The 18,026-nt window shown below is 44.4% G+C and overlaps 3 protein-coding genes across 3 annotated transcripts in view; 2 read left to right on the top strand and 1 right to left on the bottom strand. All coding sequences in view use genetic code 11, as the record gives it.

Moving 5' to 3' along the window:
* Positions 1-618: 618 nt before the first annotated feature.
* On the top strand, positions 619-2,566 carry EGR_09302 (hypothetical protein; the record flags this gene model as incomplete). The annotated part of the gene is made up of 2 exons (XM_024498551.1): positions 619-714; positions 2,288-2,566. The coding sequence occupies 2 exons, from the start codon at positions 619-621 to the stop codon at positions 2,564-2,566; spliced, it is 375 nt and encodes a 124-aa protein (XP_024347024.1).
* A 5,869-nt stretch (positions 2,567-8,435) lies between these two features.
* EGR_09301 (hypothetical protein) lies at positions 8,436-12,727 on the top strand (the record flags this gene model as incomplete). The annotated part of the gene is made up of 5 exons (XM_024498550.1): positions 8,436-8,557; positions 8,910-9,118; positions 9,206-9,320; positions 10,241-10,292; positions 12,644-12,727. 5 exons carry the CDS (start codon positions 8,436-8,438, stop codon positions 12,725-12,727), a joined length of 582 nt encoding a protein of 193 aa, XP_024347023.1.
* Positions 12,728-17,195: 4,468 nt separating this feature from the next.
* The window catches only part of EGR_09300 (hypothetical protein), a gene marked incomplete at both ends in the record, with an annotated part of 2,341 nt that continues 1,510 nt past the window's right edge, over positions 17,196-18,026 (bottom strand). The window contains one exon of the mRNA XM_024498549.1: positions 17,196-17,597. Within this exon, the coding sequence (XP_024347022.1) occupies positions 17,196-17,597 (402 nt within the window). The remainder of the gene's footprint in view (positions 17,598-18,026) is intronic.

Below are 18,026 nucleotides of genomic sequence, written 5' to 3'. Positions count from 1 at the left end.
ATGCTGCTACTTATTTGTATTGATGATGATAAACTCCATCATCACGATGTCATGGATATCTTTGCCTTAGGAGTGGGTTGAGAGTTAGTTTCCCCTCCCTTATTCACTCGTTTCTCATTCTAGACGAGTTGCTTCCTTTTCACGCCACCACAAGTAATGCACCACATGGTGTGGAGGAAGGCACATTCTCCTGCTCTTTACAATATTTTCAATCAACAAAATCACATCTGGCATTAACATCCTTCGACTTAGATGTGCGTATCTGTGTCTGTAAGTGGGTGCGTGTTATGTGTGAGAGTTAACGATAACTTCCTCACTTAAAGGCAATGATATGACATGCACCAACAATCTGAAGGCTTGCACGGCCTCAGAAATTTTCGCAGCTCTCATGTACAAATGGCGTGTCATCATTTACGATAGCTTTTGCGGGGTTCCAGGGTCGCGTGGATGGTAGAGGCCTGATAAGTACGTCTTCATTGGCGTCAATAAGCCTGGTCAGTATTGAAGTAGGTGAGAGTGTATACAGATGCGATTTGGAAAAGGCGCATCAAGCGGAAATCGTTGCCAAGTCGGCTGCATTACTAGTTAAGTGGGCAAACGATTGCAAACAAGCAGAATATGTCGGAAGCAGAGGAGAATACAAGAGAAGAAACGGGAAAGTACGGAGAGGATGAAGAAGGGGAGGAGAAGCCTAATGTTACTAACGTGCAGTCGGTGAGGCGAATCATCTGCATCGCTCAGTTGGTTTGGCTTGAAATGTGCCGAAACTATGGGATGAGTAGTTAATCCATACGCCAAGTAGCGTCAATTCTATGATGAAGCTTGTGGACAAGGTAGGAGGATATGGAAGTATCTGTTGTAATGCCACAGCCGATTCGGTGTTGGTAGAAATGTCGTCATCTTGAACGTTCTGGTTTGCATGCGACTCATTTAGTGCAGCATAATTGTAAGCGATTGTTGCAATTGTAGTGAAGGCGAAGTAAGTAGTCTGAAATCTGACTGTGTCGGCCGTAATAAATAGAATCGCAAAAGTGGAGAATTCCACTTCAGCGATAAGTGTGAGGGGAGAATTTCACCCAAGTGGAATCGCTACCGACTTGTAAGTACGAATGGGCCTCTACCATGTTCAATCTTCTGCCACGTGTGCTTTGGTGTAATGTCATTCTCGTCCATGTTAAAATGCGTGAGGAATGGGTGGTGCAAGTCATCCACCACGAAGTGGAATGCTCAGGTTATAAGTTTAGCAATAGTGCAACTGAACGATGCCACCGTTGACACGTATCGGTAGGGTGATCAAAGCAACTGCAATTTCCTCGATTCACAAACACTTAAATGATACTTTTCTCAACAGTCTGCTGCTCATCCCAGACAACAGTGCCATCAGCAAACAGCACCAATGCTGTGTGAGAACGGAATGGCACAAGGCAACACATTCGACTGGGAATCAAGGGGGGAGCGGAGGAAGGAAAGAAGCAAGGAAAGAAGAGAAGGGGTGCATATTCACAAACCTCATTGCCAATCGTCTCACTCCTTAGTGAGGTCACCATCACATCACATACACATATGAATGCAATGAGGATTAACCTCTTTAGCGTCCCTCAGCTGTGGGAATTTACGTCAATGCTTGAACTAATTCTACCATCTTGGTGCATGTTAGAACAGTTGGGTGGCAATAAATGATAAAGTGGTGTATTGAAGGAGGTGAGGGTTTGAATGTTTGACTACGGAGTAAAGGCTGTAAGTTCTGATGAAGGGTACAGTTCACAAAAGGGAGCACAGAGGGATAGAAGCTGCTAGGAGGACCAAATACCAGGCAAAAGATCTCATGTGTTAATGCAGACACAATCTTACTTCCACTTATACCTTCACTTCTTGCAGCAAGTCGGCGTAAAACACTTCACGAACACACCCAACCACCTACTGTAGGTGGAGGGTAACACGTGACAGTCATGCACTTACCGTTGGATTGCGGAAAGCAATGGAAACAAAAGTATTTCTGTAAAAGCATGCACAGGCGTCAGCCGAGGAATTGGGTTACTTCGTACTCATTGCAAGCTGTCTACTGTTTCGTGAACTTAGCCCATCCTGCAATCCGACACTCTTGCCTTCTGCAGCTACCTTCCTTCTTCCCTACGTCTACCCCTCACCACCCTCCCTCTAGTAACTATACCATCAACTCTCATACACAAAAAAGGCAACTCCTACGACTCAGACGACGTTGTCGAGATCGTGACCAGTGCATGTCTGCCTCAACTAATTCAACTTTTAAAACGATCTCCTCTTGCAGCTAGTGCAGGTGCCAGCTAAAGCTACTGTATTTATGGATAGTGCTAAGCCAGCCACATTCTACTTTCATGTGGCGGCCGTGGCGACTAATTTTAGACTCGTTGAAGGTGGAATGGAATGCAGCCAAATCGCATCGGCTCAAAGCCAATGCCATGTTTATGCGTGCTTTGATGCAAAAATTTGCAGTAGCAGTAGCGGTGAGTTTGTTACGCTATCACACGCCCTACCTCCTGCCGCATCACTGTTGCTTGGATGCATGTTGCTGACAAGAAAAGAGTAGTATGAGTGTAGGTACTGTAAACGCACCCCAACTCTCAGCATTGGGCGTGGAGACTCCGGATTAAATGCTGCTGGAAAAAAAGGGTCATTTGAAGGCAATGCTAATTGAAGTGGACGGATGTCATTGAGACTCAGTGCCTTGATTAACAGCAGCTGCCTGGATGTTGTCACTGTGAATCATGACTAAGACGCGCAGACAATCTGCATTTTCTGTTGGATCTAAAGTCTGAATTCGTTGGTGTATGAGATGCTTTACACCTCATTATCTTTAAGTTGTGACGTCTTTTAGGTGTGAGTTTCTCTTAATGCAAACTTTACCTAAAAAGGAGAAGGAGTGTTGGGTTGCATTTGAGGTATGAGCTACTAGGTGCTGATTTTGCGATTTAATCTAACGGACACACGCGATGGAGATTCATGTGGAGGAATGTAAAATGCGGAATCGAGGGGCGTAATGAGCATACCGGTAGTTCAATTGCGTGTGTGCCGTGGATAGGCTAAATTTCATCGAGTCTGCAACAAACGTGGAAAAATTCGTAGGCGTGTTAAAACAGGCCGAATTGGGAGTGTTTCTTAAAACGGCAAACGTAAACCGGCATGTAATCCACGAATCGTAGTTTATTTCTCTAGTTTTGGGAAATTTCTTTGACTATTAGTACTTTCGTCTCCCATGTTAAAGAGAGCAGTCTCTAACGGCTACGCATGTTTGCTCTGTTAAGGGAGTGATTGCCACCAGGGGAATGTAGAGGGAAGTGGGTTTGCAGCATGTTCGCCCCGAATGTGGTGAAGTAATAGTTCATTTCTTTGAGTGTTGGCCTTCGCTTCTGCTCGAGTCCCTACAGACCACGCTTTCGCTTCGTGGAATGTCCCATGACCCCTGCCACCAGCGTTGCAACCTTCTTCCACAGCACCTAGGGCTGCTTCGGCTTCAGGAACGACTCGTGGCTCTGGACAAGAAGAGGAGGCGGCTTGTCGACACTTGGCATTTCTTGTGCAACTGTCAAATCAACTCGGTCAAGCGCGCATCAATTTCTTTTTATTTTACACATTCAGAATACCGTGCACTATCAAGTCTAATAATGAAGCCTGATCATCGGGTCACAACAAAGCACCTAGTGCTAGTCGCCATTCTAAATATTGTGTTACGAGTGTGATCGCGTTGTTGCATTCATCAATGGAGCCCACGGAAACCTGCACAGTGGTTAGATGGAAGCGGTAGATGCTCAGCTGGTACTTGTGATGGCCAAGTGGGCTTGACACCAACACTGTGTGGAAAACAGCAATGTTTTGCATCTCTCCTTGGGAGAGTCAACTGCCTAGCATTCTTCAACACTTAAGGAGCAAGATGTGTTCATTGTATTTGTTGGATCAAGTTGCCTAAATCCTTACAAGTATGGCTTTAAATCCGCTTTGAATGATACACTAACATGGCAGTGGTTGTGTTTAGTCGTGATTAGGCTGCATTTCATTGAGACGGCAACAAATGTGGAAGGATTCGCAATGACCACAACCTCAAGCAGAATATGAAGAGAGGTAGGCCAGGTTGTGAAGGTGCAATGAAAGGGTAACTGGAGCTTAAAATTGGAACAGTTCCACAGATCAACCGAATAAACAGGCGCTCTGGAGGAGATGTTCATGTGATGGTGGGCCGGCTTCGACTTGGCGATGACCAGAAGTTGACATGACAACCAGCAGTGGTGAGGAGTTGCATTGCAGCAAGTAGGGTGAATAAAGGTTGCATTAGGAGGCAACGTGTAAATTAGCAGGCTGGACCAAGTCATCGACAGGCATGGCAAGGATGATGATGCTGCCAAGGGGTCCAACACCGACGACGACGCACACCGTTGCTTTTACAGGTACTCTTTGCATTCAAATTATACTTCTACTTCTACTGCATTCAGCATACCAGCGTCATTCACTGCAAATATACACATACATACCCAATCGCCTACACTGTGTAGTGAGTAACACGCGATGTTGACGTTAACGCTCGCATGGTTGGAGTGCTGAGAGCAGCAGAAGTAGAAGTGTAATTGTAAAGACACAAGCAAGCGTCGGCCTAGGAGTTCCACTACTTCGTACAAATGACACCGTTCGCCCTCTCGCGGACCTGGTCCACCCCGCAATCCGACACTTTTGCCTCCTCAGGCTAACTTCCTTCCCCTTCCTCCCCACTTCCCACCCTTCTCCACTTCACCTTTGCGTGCAACACCAATAACACGTCACCGATACCTCAAAGCCACTTCATCAGCCATTCGTCGTCGTCATCATCGTTGAACCGATGAACAGGATATTTAGACCTCAGTCACGTCAACTCTCTTAGCAGTCAATGCTTGACACTGGTACAACTTCAAGCCAAAATTGCCCTATTTTTTGAACCTACTTAAATGTGATCCACAAGGTACATTCCACTTCATGCAGTAATCCTTGCAGGTGGTTTCATGTGTATTGAAGATTTGGTGCAATGCAGCTGAATCGTGTCAAATCACGACCGATATCATCGTCTATGCGCGACTCAAAGCGGACTTGCAGCCGTTGTTGCAATCCCATACCATCCCTTCTGTCGCATCATTTTGTTGACAAGAATTGAGTAGCATAAGTAAATGGAATTAGAATAAATTAATCAACAGCGTTTAACATCATAAGGTGCGCTGATAAAAGGCACAAGTTCTTTGGTTATTACGATGCTTTTATGTAGTCAAGGAGGGGCGCGATAATTTAAAATGAAAGGCTTTGGTTGGTGTAGCTTAGCGCAGCGAATAGTGGGACAGACTTTCAACATGACCAAATTGGAAGATCGCTGTGAATCAAAAACAAGTGATTGGTAGTGGGTCATGTGCTTTCTCAGCCACTCAAATATAATCAAGCCTGTTTAATGTCAATTTGGAAATATAGTTGTGTATACCACGAATACACGTGCTTACCTATATTAATCTACTTGATAAAAAGCGCAAATTAGACGATTCGCATGGTTCTAACGATTATGCGTACGCTTCAATGAGCCACGACCTAAAATTTACCACGCATTTAGATGTCAACGCATTGTAGATACCCTCCTGGCTGGATCAACCTGTAACTCCCTGTAACTCGCCTTGGGATACTCAGCAACATATGCATCGAGGGTCTACTGATTATCCGATATGGTAGACAATGTCTCTGTCATTCTAAACGACGATGTTCGCGAATAGAGTTCATCAGTCTGCAATTCCGTATGCATCATTTATATCAGCTTTGCAAAAGGTCGCAGGTACTGCTGCTGCAGCCAACCTGCCCCTCCTGTTTCGGCTTACAACAGATTGCTCCTGTTTGAAATTACCTGCAATTCGTAATGTCCCTGAAAGTACCTGGATGTTATAGATCATTTGAAAACAAAAAAGCCACACATATGACAGTCTTATCAAAGGATTTTTAAAATTCACTTCACAGTTAATGCTAGCGCCTTCGACATTGAAATTGCTCTGTTTTTCCGTGCTTAGCTAAATCAACTTGCTTAACCGTCGTCAGGGCATTTACATCCCCCAAAGCTAATTTAACACTAACATGTAGTGAGAAATCCTTCCCTTTTAGATGCTCAATTATATAGGCCCAGTAAGGAAACAGACAAAGTGTGCAGATGAAAATGCCTGAACCCAGTCGGTCGATTGCCATGTATGACCACCTTAATTAGGACACACGTGTGATCCACAGAATCCATATTGCTTACCAGTTAGTTGAACACACCTGATTTGGCAACACGACAATATTACTTCCACCCTACTGACACACTAAACAGTCGCAAGCAATGTCATCGCAATGCTTTATACATGCTGCTGCAAATAACCTCTTTCATCTCGAGCAACCAACGGCCTTCCGATCTTGCCTCTATTCCTTGTTTCATAACTTCTTTTTCATTAGAATATTGCCTTGGTGGTGGTGAAATTCTGCTTCTGTCACCACACATACTACCAGTATCGCAGTCATTCAGGAAGAGAGGGTCTGAACCGATATGTCCAAACCGCGTCAAGTGGACTGTGGGCCGTGGACAATGCACACCTCTCAAAACCGTCACTGACAGGGCAAGGATATCAATGCCGCCATGATGGTGATATAAGATCATGGATGCGGGAGAGCTCGTGCATATGCATATCCAATGAGAACCATCTTAATGAAAGTCAAGTGAAGAAGGGTGAGAAAGCAGACCGGTTCATGGAGAGCTGTTTTCGAAGTCAATGAATGGCCAGTCAAATTCGCATTCAAAATGATGTCTGTAGAGAGCAGATGGATGCTCATTTGGAATCTATTCTAACATGTTGTTTGGAACTAAGGATAGTAATGTGCGACGCGTCATGCATAGTGCCCCATACAATCCTTTTAAACGCAACATTTCAACACAGAAATTTTGCATTTTTTCGAGGGCCCAGGGTCTGAAGCCTCCTTGGTCTTTGCTGTCACAAGTCTTCTACAAGTTGTTACTGCAGACCGCGTAACTTTCTCTGCAGTCCGCACTGACCGCAGCACAAGTATAGCTTCGAAGGCTCCAGAGAAGACTCGAAGCGAACCATATGTGCAGCAAGCAGGTAATGCAAACGAGTTAATCCATACTTAACCATCAATTCCAGCTAGGAAGTGAGTCCACCCAATGGGCGCAAAATTTATTTGTACGGAAGAAATCCTGTTGACAATACAAAGATGCAAGTGGAGGAGTTAGAGGGCATTTCGCTGCATTCACGTGAAGTCAAGTAGTGTGAGATGCTCATACAGCATCTACATGTGGAAGGACGCCATTAAGCGCTTTTAAAAGGGACGGTTTTCTTCTCATGGCAACTACAGCTTTCTTTGAGTCAATAAAAATGAGCGTCTTACACTACGCAACAAGTGAGGCATTTTTTAGTGAGTGCAAAGTAGCCCAAACCCTCAGCCCATGCCCGTGCGTGCTTTAACAGAACCACTTTACTTCCACTGTTCTCAGCAATCCAACTGTATGGTAGTGCATGACTGTCACGTGTTACTCTTCACCTACAGTAGGTGGTTGTGTGTGTGCGTTAAGTGATTTATGCTGGCGTGCTGCAAGCAGTGGAGGTATAAGTAGAAATAAGATTGTGCCTGCATTAGCACACGCGATCTTTGGTCTAGTGTTTGGGCTGCTTCGTAGCTTTCATCACTGCCCTTTCTGAAATAGACTTGTCCATTCCTCATGCTTGAAAGTTTTTCCTCCTTAGTTAAACTCTCAGTTCCTCACTTCCCACAGTAGACTCTCTCAGCTTTCAGCGCAACAACATCATCTTGACACCCAACCGCTCAAATATGCACCACATTAGCAGCAAATGAGGAATTGTCTCTGTGCATATGGGCACACATTTATGGATGGATGAAGAAATGTATGTGATCGTGTGTGCATAAATGAGAACAACGTGTAATTCGGCTTCACACTTTCCCTTTGGCAAATTTCGTCGTCTACGACCAGATTCAGACCGAAAACGCAGCGGAAAGGGGTTACTCACCACGTCTTGGGGCCAAATAAGCCTCACAGATTATGTGCAATACAATGAATTTTTGACTCTTTGTTTTGGTGAAGAGCCACTTATGACTTGGCCATTGTACTGCGCCGAGTAGACTGGCCTTCGGGCCATTCCAATAGCCCAAATGCCTTCTCCATGTCGAATATACATATATATGTATGTATATTCCTAACCCACATTGCCTTGTGTCAGTATCACCAAAATTAGCATGCAATGGAGGCACTAAAGTTGAGTCATCCAAGTTGGACAGAGAGGTAGCCTAGAGAATGAATGGAAAGAGCACTTTATTGCTAGAACTCAGGGTTGGCTTATTAGTCAACTTGCTCTCGGAGACAGTTGACAACCACGGTTCAACTGTTTGAATGTTCTAACATGATGTCAACCTCTCCTTCCTTGGCTTTGGTCTTTGGTCAATTTCATTTGCTTCCAATTAAGTGTGCTACATATGAACTGAAGTTTAATGTTGAAGATCTTTTAGTGCGTAAGACACTGGTGAGGTATGTAGCAATTCCTTCTAAATGCTTAGAAGATCGCATCTTTGCCCATACTGATTAATTTTTAGCAGAATTATCACTCTGTCGACCAGCAAGTGTCGAGCAGTAACTTCGCGCGATTCTTTTGCGGACCACCTGATCGGCCGAACGCGTATCAGCTCGTGACCTTCAATTTCTCTGCACATACCATCACAAGTGTTCAATTTTAATGAAGTTACGGTCAAATGGCAAAGTACAAACGTGTCTTGTGTATGCTGGGTTATTCAGACGGAATAGTGTAGCATTCACCAATGCAAGTGCTTATCCAAATGCATAGGAGCATAAATTTTAGTATTATAAAAATATTTATCCGTAGGCATATACAGGTGAAGGTGTATGTGGGAATAATTTTGCAGTATAAGAAGTGTTTTTCTGTATGTATGCACGAATGTTTGTGCAAGAGCATGAGTACTTGGGACAGAGAAGTTCATTTTCCACATATATGTGTATTTACATACAAAAAGGTAAAAGAGAGAAATTTCTGCATTAAAATTGCTATGCAAACATTAGAATCAATTGTGTGGAGTTGAGGATTAATTATGCACCAAAATACAGATTATTCATAGGCGTCTAAATATTCTTTTACATTATGAATAAATTTTTGCATTACAGGAATTGAATTATTACTGATTAATAGGCATAAATGTGTGCATAAAATTATTCTGCATTCAGTAAATTGTGTATTAATCCATAAAACTCAATACTATTCAACATACACTACTAAAATGTAGGGAAAATCCACATACGTAATGCGGTACTATATCTTCTGTACATGTTTATTGTAGATACGTACAAAATGAATCTTTCTAACGCCAAATTAAGGACTAATGTTCAACAGTCTGCGAGACGCAGAGTTGGCCTTGAACCGGAAGCAATGACGTTTCCCCGCAGCGCTCAGTCAACTTCATGGCACGTACTGCCTCTTCAAAGTGGATGGTAGTCAACAAAGACCGTACTAAATAGGTGAGCACTTAACCAACACTACGCAATCAAATAGAAGTCCTACTTTGTCTTCGAAAAATTATCAGCTATGTTTATTCCGTGGAAGCGGCAAACGGAGCCAACCTTGAGATACATCTACTCTAATACCCACCGTTGAGTGGTAAACCTTTGTGGGGCAGAATAAGTGCATATGCTGTGGGTGAAAGATTTGGCAATTATCCTAGCAGAAAGGCCAAAATCGATGTCTACGTTCAGCAGTCACTCAAATGTTTTGATCTACGAGAAACTTTTTAAGCCACTTTATATAACGGGCTTTATGAATTCCAGAAAAAGACTCCAGGACCCTGTAACGCAGAGGCCAACTTCCTACGCTTAATGGAAGGTACACTAATTGGCTAATTCACCAAAAAATTTTGTAATCTACCTAGATGGCATTTTTTCCTCGGTAGGGATACTTGACATCATAACGCCAACCTGAGACTGGTGTTGGGCTGGCTGCAAGAAGCAGAGTTGACCTTGAACCCAGAGAAATGCCACTTCCCTCAGTGCTGGGTCATCTTTATGACACACATTGCCTCTTTAAAGTAGATGGTAGTCACCGAAGACCGTACCAAACAGGTGAGCACCAAGCACCATCAATCAGAAGTTTGCATTTTTCTGGTCACTACAAGTTACTACAGTCTTTTTGTTAAAGGTTTTGCTAAGATCGCAAGCACTGCTGCCAGAATCAATGGAAGCAGACGAAATGGCATTTCAAGTAAGAGGAAGAACACGAGGAAGCGTTCTGAGAGCTAAGGTGGATGCTCTGCTTTGCATCGATTCTAGCACTACCCAACTACGAATCGTGTGGCCCACCGCTTGTACTGGATAGCGACACTACCGATGCAGCCGTGGATGGCATACTCTCGGAATAGAGAAAATGACAAATTGGAAGAGGACATAGCATTGCTTGCTAAATACTGCTCAAAACTCAAAAAATGAGGTAGAAATATGCAACACAACACAACTTAATCTGTTCGCTTTCTTCACAATGGTCTGACATTTCAAACACTACCTGAGAGTGAGGAAGTTCTCTGTGAAAACGAACCATCAGGAGCTCATATGATTGGAAATGGTGAAGGAGATAAACCGTTCAGTTGCACGCTGGTACGAGGAACTGCAGCAGTCTGAATCATAGTACAGCGCAGGAAAAGGAATACGCATGACAATGGAGACGCTCTGTCTAGCAGACCAGTCACGACGGAAACAGGCGATGTTGTGCGTACCAGACTCTCGAGCGAACCTAACAAACACCATCGAAGCAACATGCAGAGTACGAATTTAGACTTAAGTCTGGTCTACAGGATATTCCTCACACACCCTCCTATAAAGCCGCAGTGAAAAGGATGACCTCGTCAAGCAAGGCTAACACATAACAGCTTGGTTGCTCTACAATCATTATTACAGACAGTTGTTTAAGAGTTACACGAGCAACTGAGGCACGTGGGTTAAAAGTAGATAGTGGACGCCTTGAACAAAAGACATTAGTGGCTTTCACTTACTCTAAACGGACTTGACTTCCCCGCAAACTGCCTTACTCACAACAGCTTCGAGAGACCCCACTTCACATCTATTGCATTACTCCAACTTATGCCCACAGGGTTCCAGAGGAAAGAACAGGTGTTGACATCCTGGGTCTTCTACTATCGACCAGGAGAGGGAACCGAAATATTGTGGCTATGGTAAATTACCTTACAAAAGTAGCTGAGGCAGAACCTATGAAGACACAAGAAGGTGGGATGGTCTCTTCAGTTTTCTTCAACTGTTGGGTTTGGGATCATGGCGGCTCCAACTACAGAAAGCAGACTCCACTGAACTGTGCAAGACCTTCATGGTCTCACAGATGCACAAACAACACCTAAGCATTTGCAAGGCAATGGAAAAGGGAAAGGAAGAGTAGCACTCTGATGGGACTACTGAATGCATTTACTAAGGATACACAACTCGTAGACTGGGATTTAAGCCTAGGACGAGTCCTTCTCGTATACGGGGCTGCAGTCCACGCACCTGTCAGCGATCCGCCACTCAAAACGCTCACAGGTCGTGAAATGAGCGTATCTTCCAATATCTTCTTGCCAAGTATGCAAGTAGCAACTAACAATAAGTGGACTACGTACCGTGACTGAGAGCATTCATAGGAAATGTTCCAATATTACTCCTGAAGACTTACAATTGTCGTGTATCAGGCAGAAGAAATATTACGTCAAACACAGCAAGACCAACATTTACTGGAAAGGAGGGCTGGTACAACCACACAGGTTGATCCCTTTCCCTGGAATTAACCAGAATTCCTATCATCTGTGAAGTGAAGATGCATCTTCAGTGATGAAAGTCATCTCACCAACTCTGTACCTATTCGCAATGCACAACTGCGTACTGGACCACTCACCGCTCACCATTGCAAGATGCGTCCCTACTGAGGGTCACCACCTGTCGCGTACGAAGATGAAGTTTACATACTAACGGAACAGCGAAGACCACCGCCGATGGCATGTGCAGACACAACCCATAGGGGAAGCATCGGTGACGATGCTCAAAAGGACATGGGTGGTACCTTGCAAATCTTTTCTTAGAATGAACCTTTAAGATGAGCAGCATTAGGCGAATATGAATCTTGATTAGGAAGAGTCGTCAGAAACCTCTGAAGCAGAAGAGTGCTCCGTGAGTGCATACTCCGATCCCTACTCCCTACTCTTAACATTACTAATAAAAATACCTACACCAATTTGGTCTATTCGTTCAAGCTACTTGATAGTTGAGGATGGGAAGAGAATGATATTTCCTTCACAGCATAAGTTAACAGCGATTATTAACCCTACTGCTCGATGGTGAGCTTAGGTTTTGGTGTCTTCCGCATAATGATATTAATGGAAACGCACCATTAACTTTCTAAGATGATTTGCACCTTAACTGAATTGAAAGGCTTACTCTCGGCAAATCCCTCATACCAGGACGTAAAGTCACAGATGTCAAGTCTGATACACCATTGCTGTGCATTTCATGTGAGGCATTGAAATTCACGACTCGAGGCCGTCTGTGGTAGAACAGTTTGCAATGGCTATTTTTAAGGTAGCATGGGAAAATCTATTCAGCAGTGCATGTAAAGTAATGCAATGTGGTAAATACCTCGCCATACAACAAAATATATTTTGACATTCCATTTCTGAATCACAGATGACAATTACGCTTCATGAGCACTCAGTGAGCCTGCAAGTGTCAATGATTCACAGTCCACACTGCCAATAACGTCAAATTTTCCTCTGAGTGCATTCGAGATGGGAAACAGGTTGCAGCCCATCGCCACGATATTAAGAGTTAGATACAAGAAAATACAGTGGAGTATTGAAAAACAATTGATCTGGCGTATTAACTTTGCTGCTGAAGCAACACCAAGCCGTAAAAATGATCTGAGCTGCACCCAACCCTGGTTATCATTACATCCCATTACATTCTATACCATCAAGTCACCCGTATTCTGTGTGGAAGCAATGGGATTCCACAGTCGCAATAAATGTAAACGTTGTAGAGCTGAAGATTGAAGGACCCGGGCTACGTACTTCCGATGATGCTACCTGGATTGTGGCCAAATGGGCAAAGGCAGGGGAAGAGGTATTGCGACATTGGAACACACACAGCATATACGCACACGGTCACTCAGGCATACAGGCGGACGGGACAACATCAGCAGCAGCAGAAATTGGCAAGAGAGATGTCTGTAAGCCACACTTCAAGTGGCAAATCGAGGCGAAACGGTTGGTCGATTGCTGATGGACATTCGTATACATGAATGGAGATCCGGTGGTTGACTAGCCCTCACTACTTTGCCTGTTTATGGATCAACAGTCTTACGACTACTTTCAATTACCAAGTCGATCTCCGGTTAGGCAGTTGGATGCTTCTCTGTCTTATTCGGATGGATATTGTGTCTAACGTCCTTCCATTGGTGTGGACAATGATGAAGTTGGCCCTCAACAAGTTAGAAGTAGGCCATATGAATCAAGATGCAACCTGTGCTGGTTCAAGGGCGAAGTTGAAGAAGTTCTATCCGTCACTCTTCCGGTGACAGGCATTCCCTTGTCAAAATGGTAGTTGTCAAGAGGAGCAGAAAGGAACAGCTTTGAAAGCGAATACGTAGTAAGCAAGCCATTGCGATCTTGGAGGTTAATTGTGAAATCTAGCAACTGGGCAATGTCAAGATGGAGTCATCACCTGGCTGTAGCATTTCAAGGACGAAATATTCTAAGGACCTTTAGAATGGTGCCTGCTGCTTTCTGTGACTGTCCAAAGCTGCAATGGTGGTCATCAGTTTATTCACTCATACTCGGCAAACAGGCAAGTTTTCTGATTGTGGAGTACCTTTGCCATGCATTTGGAGTTTCTTTAACTGCAATGTCTTGAACAACTTATCTCGACACAGTACGTGGCATAACAAGGCAGCCGCTGGCGATAATGTAGCGTTTGGCGACACAGGTTGAGTCTTCCAACTGTCCTGCCTACTGCGGGTATGGCATTAGATCTTTTTTACCTCCTTCAAGCTGTAAGCAAAAGTATCCCTCACTAAAAGAGCGATGGGCAAAAATCTCTCTTAACCAGCTCTTGAGACGGTAAGGTTCGCCTTCTTGGTTATGCCACGTACATTACAGCCGTTGAGTCCAGGTTCGAACCAGCCACCAGATCCCTGCGCAGACGACTGGTCCTCACCGATAGACCCACCTTTTTCCTCCATTGGCTGTCTTCGGTGTGATTTTACAGCCAAACTTCGTGTATATTCGTGCTGCTACTGCTCGATCTACGTGCATGCCTGTGGGCGTGCCTGTGTGGCAGCACCTCTTCCTCTGCCTCTGTAAGTTCTCCCACTATCTCAGTATTATAGTCAAAAGGCGACTTTTGGCATTTCAGTCCCTCTATGCATATGATGAAGTACTTTCATGCACTCCTACGCTCCATGGTGGTCACTTTCACTACGCTTACCTGTTGTATTGCTGTAACGTCCATTTGTCTCCTACGTGATACGAGGGATAAGATTTAAGGTAATCAGGGCTGGACGAAGGAGATCAATTTGATGGCTGAGCATGATGACTCAAGTGAAGTACCAGAAAAAGGGAAAAGGAGGTGGTGGATATATCAACAAAGCGATCCGTTAGTAACTTATTCCTAAGATCATCGAAGTTGGGGGATGGCAGATAGACTTACACTCCACTACCATTTGACCATCCAAAGTGTGGATTTAAGAGGAGTGAGTGGTCGATTGATGCCCCATTCTGTGGCACGTGCACTGCGGTCAGGGTTCTGTGCCTGCTGGGAGAACAGCTCCAATTTCAGGGAAATTCATACAGTATTTGGGATGGCTGCCTTTTAATCAGTCGATTTCGGTCAGACTCTCGCGGATGGACCCTCGGGTCACGCGGATTCGCTTTTCGACTCACCCCACATTTACCTACGTGCTGCAAAATATGCCCTTGAGGGTAAAAAGGGATCCTCCTGAGTTGCTACGCATCATCCAAAGGTTTTGGAGATATGGATCCTAGGCGTGATGCCTGACTGCTGACTAACCACAAAAGAAACGACTAGATGTTCATTTGCATGTACTTACAGCATAGTATTTTGATTGATCCTCGACTTCCACTGACACGTGGCACATTGCAAGGCTGTCGACGTGTACACTTGAACAAGGAAACAGATTTCGACGCAGTGCAGAATCATCAGAAGTCACTCACCTTGACGATTCTTTCACAGAATCGGATTAGATAGGCTGGCTGACGCTGCGGACATTGGCATTGCTCCGCATGCCAATTTGGGATAGCCAACTGGTAGATATCTCTCGCTACCTTACACTCTTATCCTATTAAGGGGACTATGGTGAACTGTGGAAGAAGAAAGGATTTAAAAGACCTCATTACCCGAAACGCAGGACTCATGGCAGGCAACTGACCCCTAACCTACCTCTCGATCGACAATTATTTCCTCATTAAATGGCTGAGTTCATTTGAAATAAATCAAGATTGGCATTATGAGTTGTCACTCTGGGAAGTGATTAGATTACCATAAAGTTAAAATTACTTTTCAGTATCTTTGCTGTCACTAGTCGCATCTACGCCGTCTTTTGTGAGCACATGCCTCTTCATGGGCACCACATGGACAGCGTCACCCACACAGGTTGGTGGTCCTCTGTAGTCACTGTGAATGGCTTCCGAATGGGTAATTTTAATTGGTTTCATATTTTGTTTAGGGTTGGCCACAACAGATGAGACGCAGCTAGAAGGACTTATAAGCCACCAACTGCATGCTTAACTGCTTGACAGACTACCTATACTGATGACATGGTCAGTCGAGAATAATGAGTTCTGGTTACGCAAAGTGTAACAGTTACCCTTGGGTGCAGCCATTAGTACCACGTGTCATCCGATGGTGAGGATCAATCCCCAGTGCACATCACTTTTTAATCTTCAGCAAATCTGTGATACAAAAGTCGATTCTTGTCACCATTCATCCCTCTCAATCACTTCTTACCTCTCCCTTCACAGCCTGCTAGCATAAGGATGAGGTATCTACTTCAATTGAAGAAACTGCGAATTTTAGTACTCGTATAGTCTGTCTATAACTGCTAGGTGGGCAGAACTGGAGTCAGATTCAGTGTCTTTACTTCAAGGTTGTGGAGTTACTGTCAAAGTGGTGTCTTCTATGGACACTGACCACACGAGTTGCGAAATTCCTTGTGCAGTGAAATCTACAAAGACTTGAAAACACAGGTAATTTGAACTCCTGATTGCAAATGCAGGTGATAACTGACAAAAAAGCTGCACTTTGTTGCCGCATTGAGCCCCATTGGAGTTGATGATCTAGTTACGAATCTCCTTGCTGTCTTGTGCAGTGTCTTCAGATTCAGAGTTTAATGGGGTTTGGTCGACAGGGAGTGACACGATCTCATGAATGCAAAAAGCTAGTTTTCCACGAAAAGTTCGTTGGAAAACTCTCATCATCTCACACAATCCAGTGACGCAATATACGTAGGGGTCAGAGCTTTGAGGTTGAAACTGAGATGTAGTTAAATCCAATCCTTACCAGTAGCAGAGCCTAAATCTCCTCATGTCTCTCATCTACGGTAGGGAAAGGTAACTCAATGAGGGAACGCTTTAAAACCCAAATTATCCCGTTATTCTTAAGCATAAAGCATCGTGTGTGGTGAAGTGGGTGTCTGTGCGCTTGAGTTTGGATCCCTTAGAGCTCCCCATTGACACCATTTGTGCACGGATGTCTCTATTGCCGATGTGTCTAGGCAGGTAGAGGCACCTGGCGAGTACACAGGTGTCCCATGACTACCGAGGCACGATTATTTCACTCGGGTCTACCGATTGCCCTGACTGACTGGTCTTGACCTTACAGAGATCAGTGAGGGCACTTAAGGTGAAGAGAGTGAACGTTGGAATATTTATCGCCAAATGGAAACTTCTAGGAACCCTAACCTCCTTACACATCTGAAGCTGCTGAATATGTTTCCCAATAACTGCAAATGGAGTTTACATTGAAGACTTCAGCGAGCAGGCAAGTGTTTAGTCAGATTACCTCCCACAATTCATTCACATGCAGTGAAATAGGGAAGATGAGAAGTTTGACAAGCAAACTACTTCATGTTTCGAGGCACTCTCACAGCATAGCGTTCAATGGTCCGGTTAACCAGAGCATTCACCTTAGCGTGGATTTTCTCCTTCAGTGCAGCAAACTTCTGTGGCATTATCTTCCTCACCTTCTTCAGGATCGCCTTCCGAATCAGACTCGTGAAGACGCCGCTGTTGACAACAAAGCCCACTATCTTGTTGAAGGCGCCTTTGCCTTTGATGTGAACACCTTTCCACTGCTCAATGTCGACGTCTTCCAGGTCTATGGAAAAGGTTGCGAAATGTGGCAGATTTAGTGGCGAGCCATGAGGCAATCGCGACGGCTGCGGCGATTCCACAAACGGAAAGCAGATGCGGAGCCTGACATGGAGAATGAGTGGCTCAATTATCATTTCGACTGGGTGGAACTGAAGGAGGTGGGAAGCAAAAGTAAAAACTGTTACGGTATTTCATCAAAAAAAGGCTAAATTACTGTTGAAATAGGATCAGTTTGCAGACATATTGTGAGGGATGGACAGCGGGTGTGGAGTCTCGACAACGCATCACTATTCGCCACCAATGATGCAATCTCAAGGGATGAGATCACGCACTGACAAAACGGCAGTCAGAAGTGGATTACTTGCTGACTGAAAGGCCGAAGATATTAAGCTTCATGATTTGCTGATTGATTGGTCAGCCATCACGTTGGGCGCAAGCTTACCTACCACCTACTGTCAGCAAACTCACCATCTCTAATGCCTCAGATAAGCATGAGCGATTGCATTTGTAAAGGTGATAAAAGCCACTGTGTGTGTGTGTGTGTGTGTGTGTGTGTGTGTGTGTGTGTGTGTGTGTGT

This window comes from Echinococcus granulosus, assembly GCF_000524195.1.
Source record: "Echinococcus granulosus chromosome Unknown EG_S00142, whole genome shotgun sequence".
Lineage (NCBI taxonomy): Eukaryota > Metazoa > Platyhelminthes > Cestoda > Cyclophyllidea > Taeniidae > Echinococcus > Echinococcus granulosus.
Note: the sequence above shows the minus strand (reverse complement) of the source record. Positions and strands in the feature narration are given on the sequence as shown.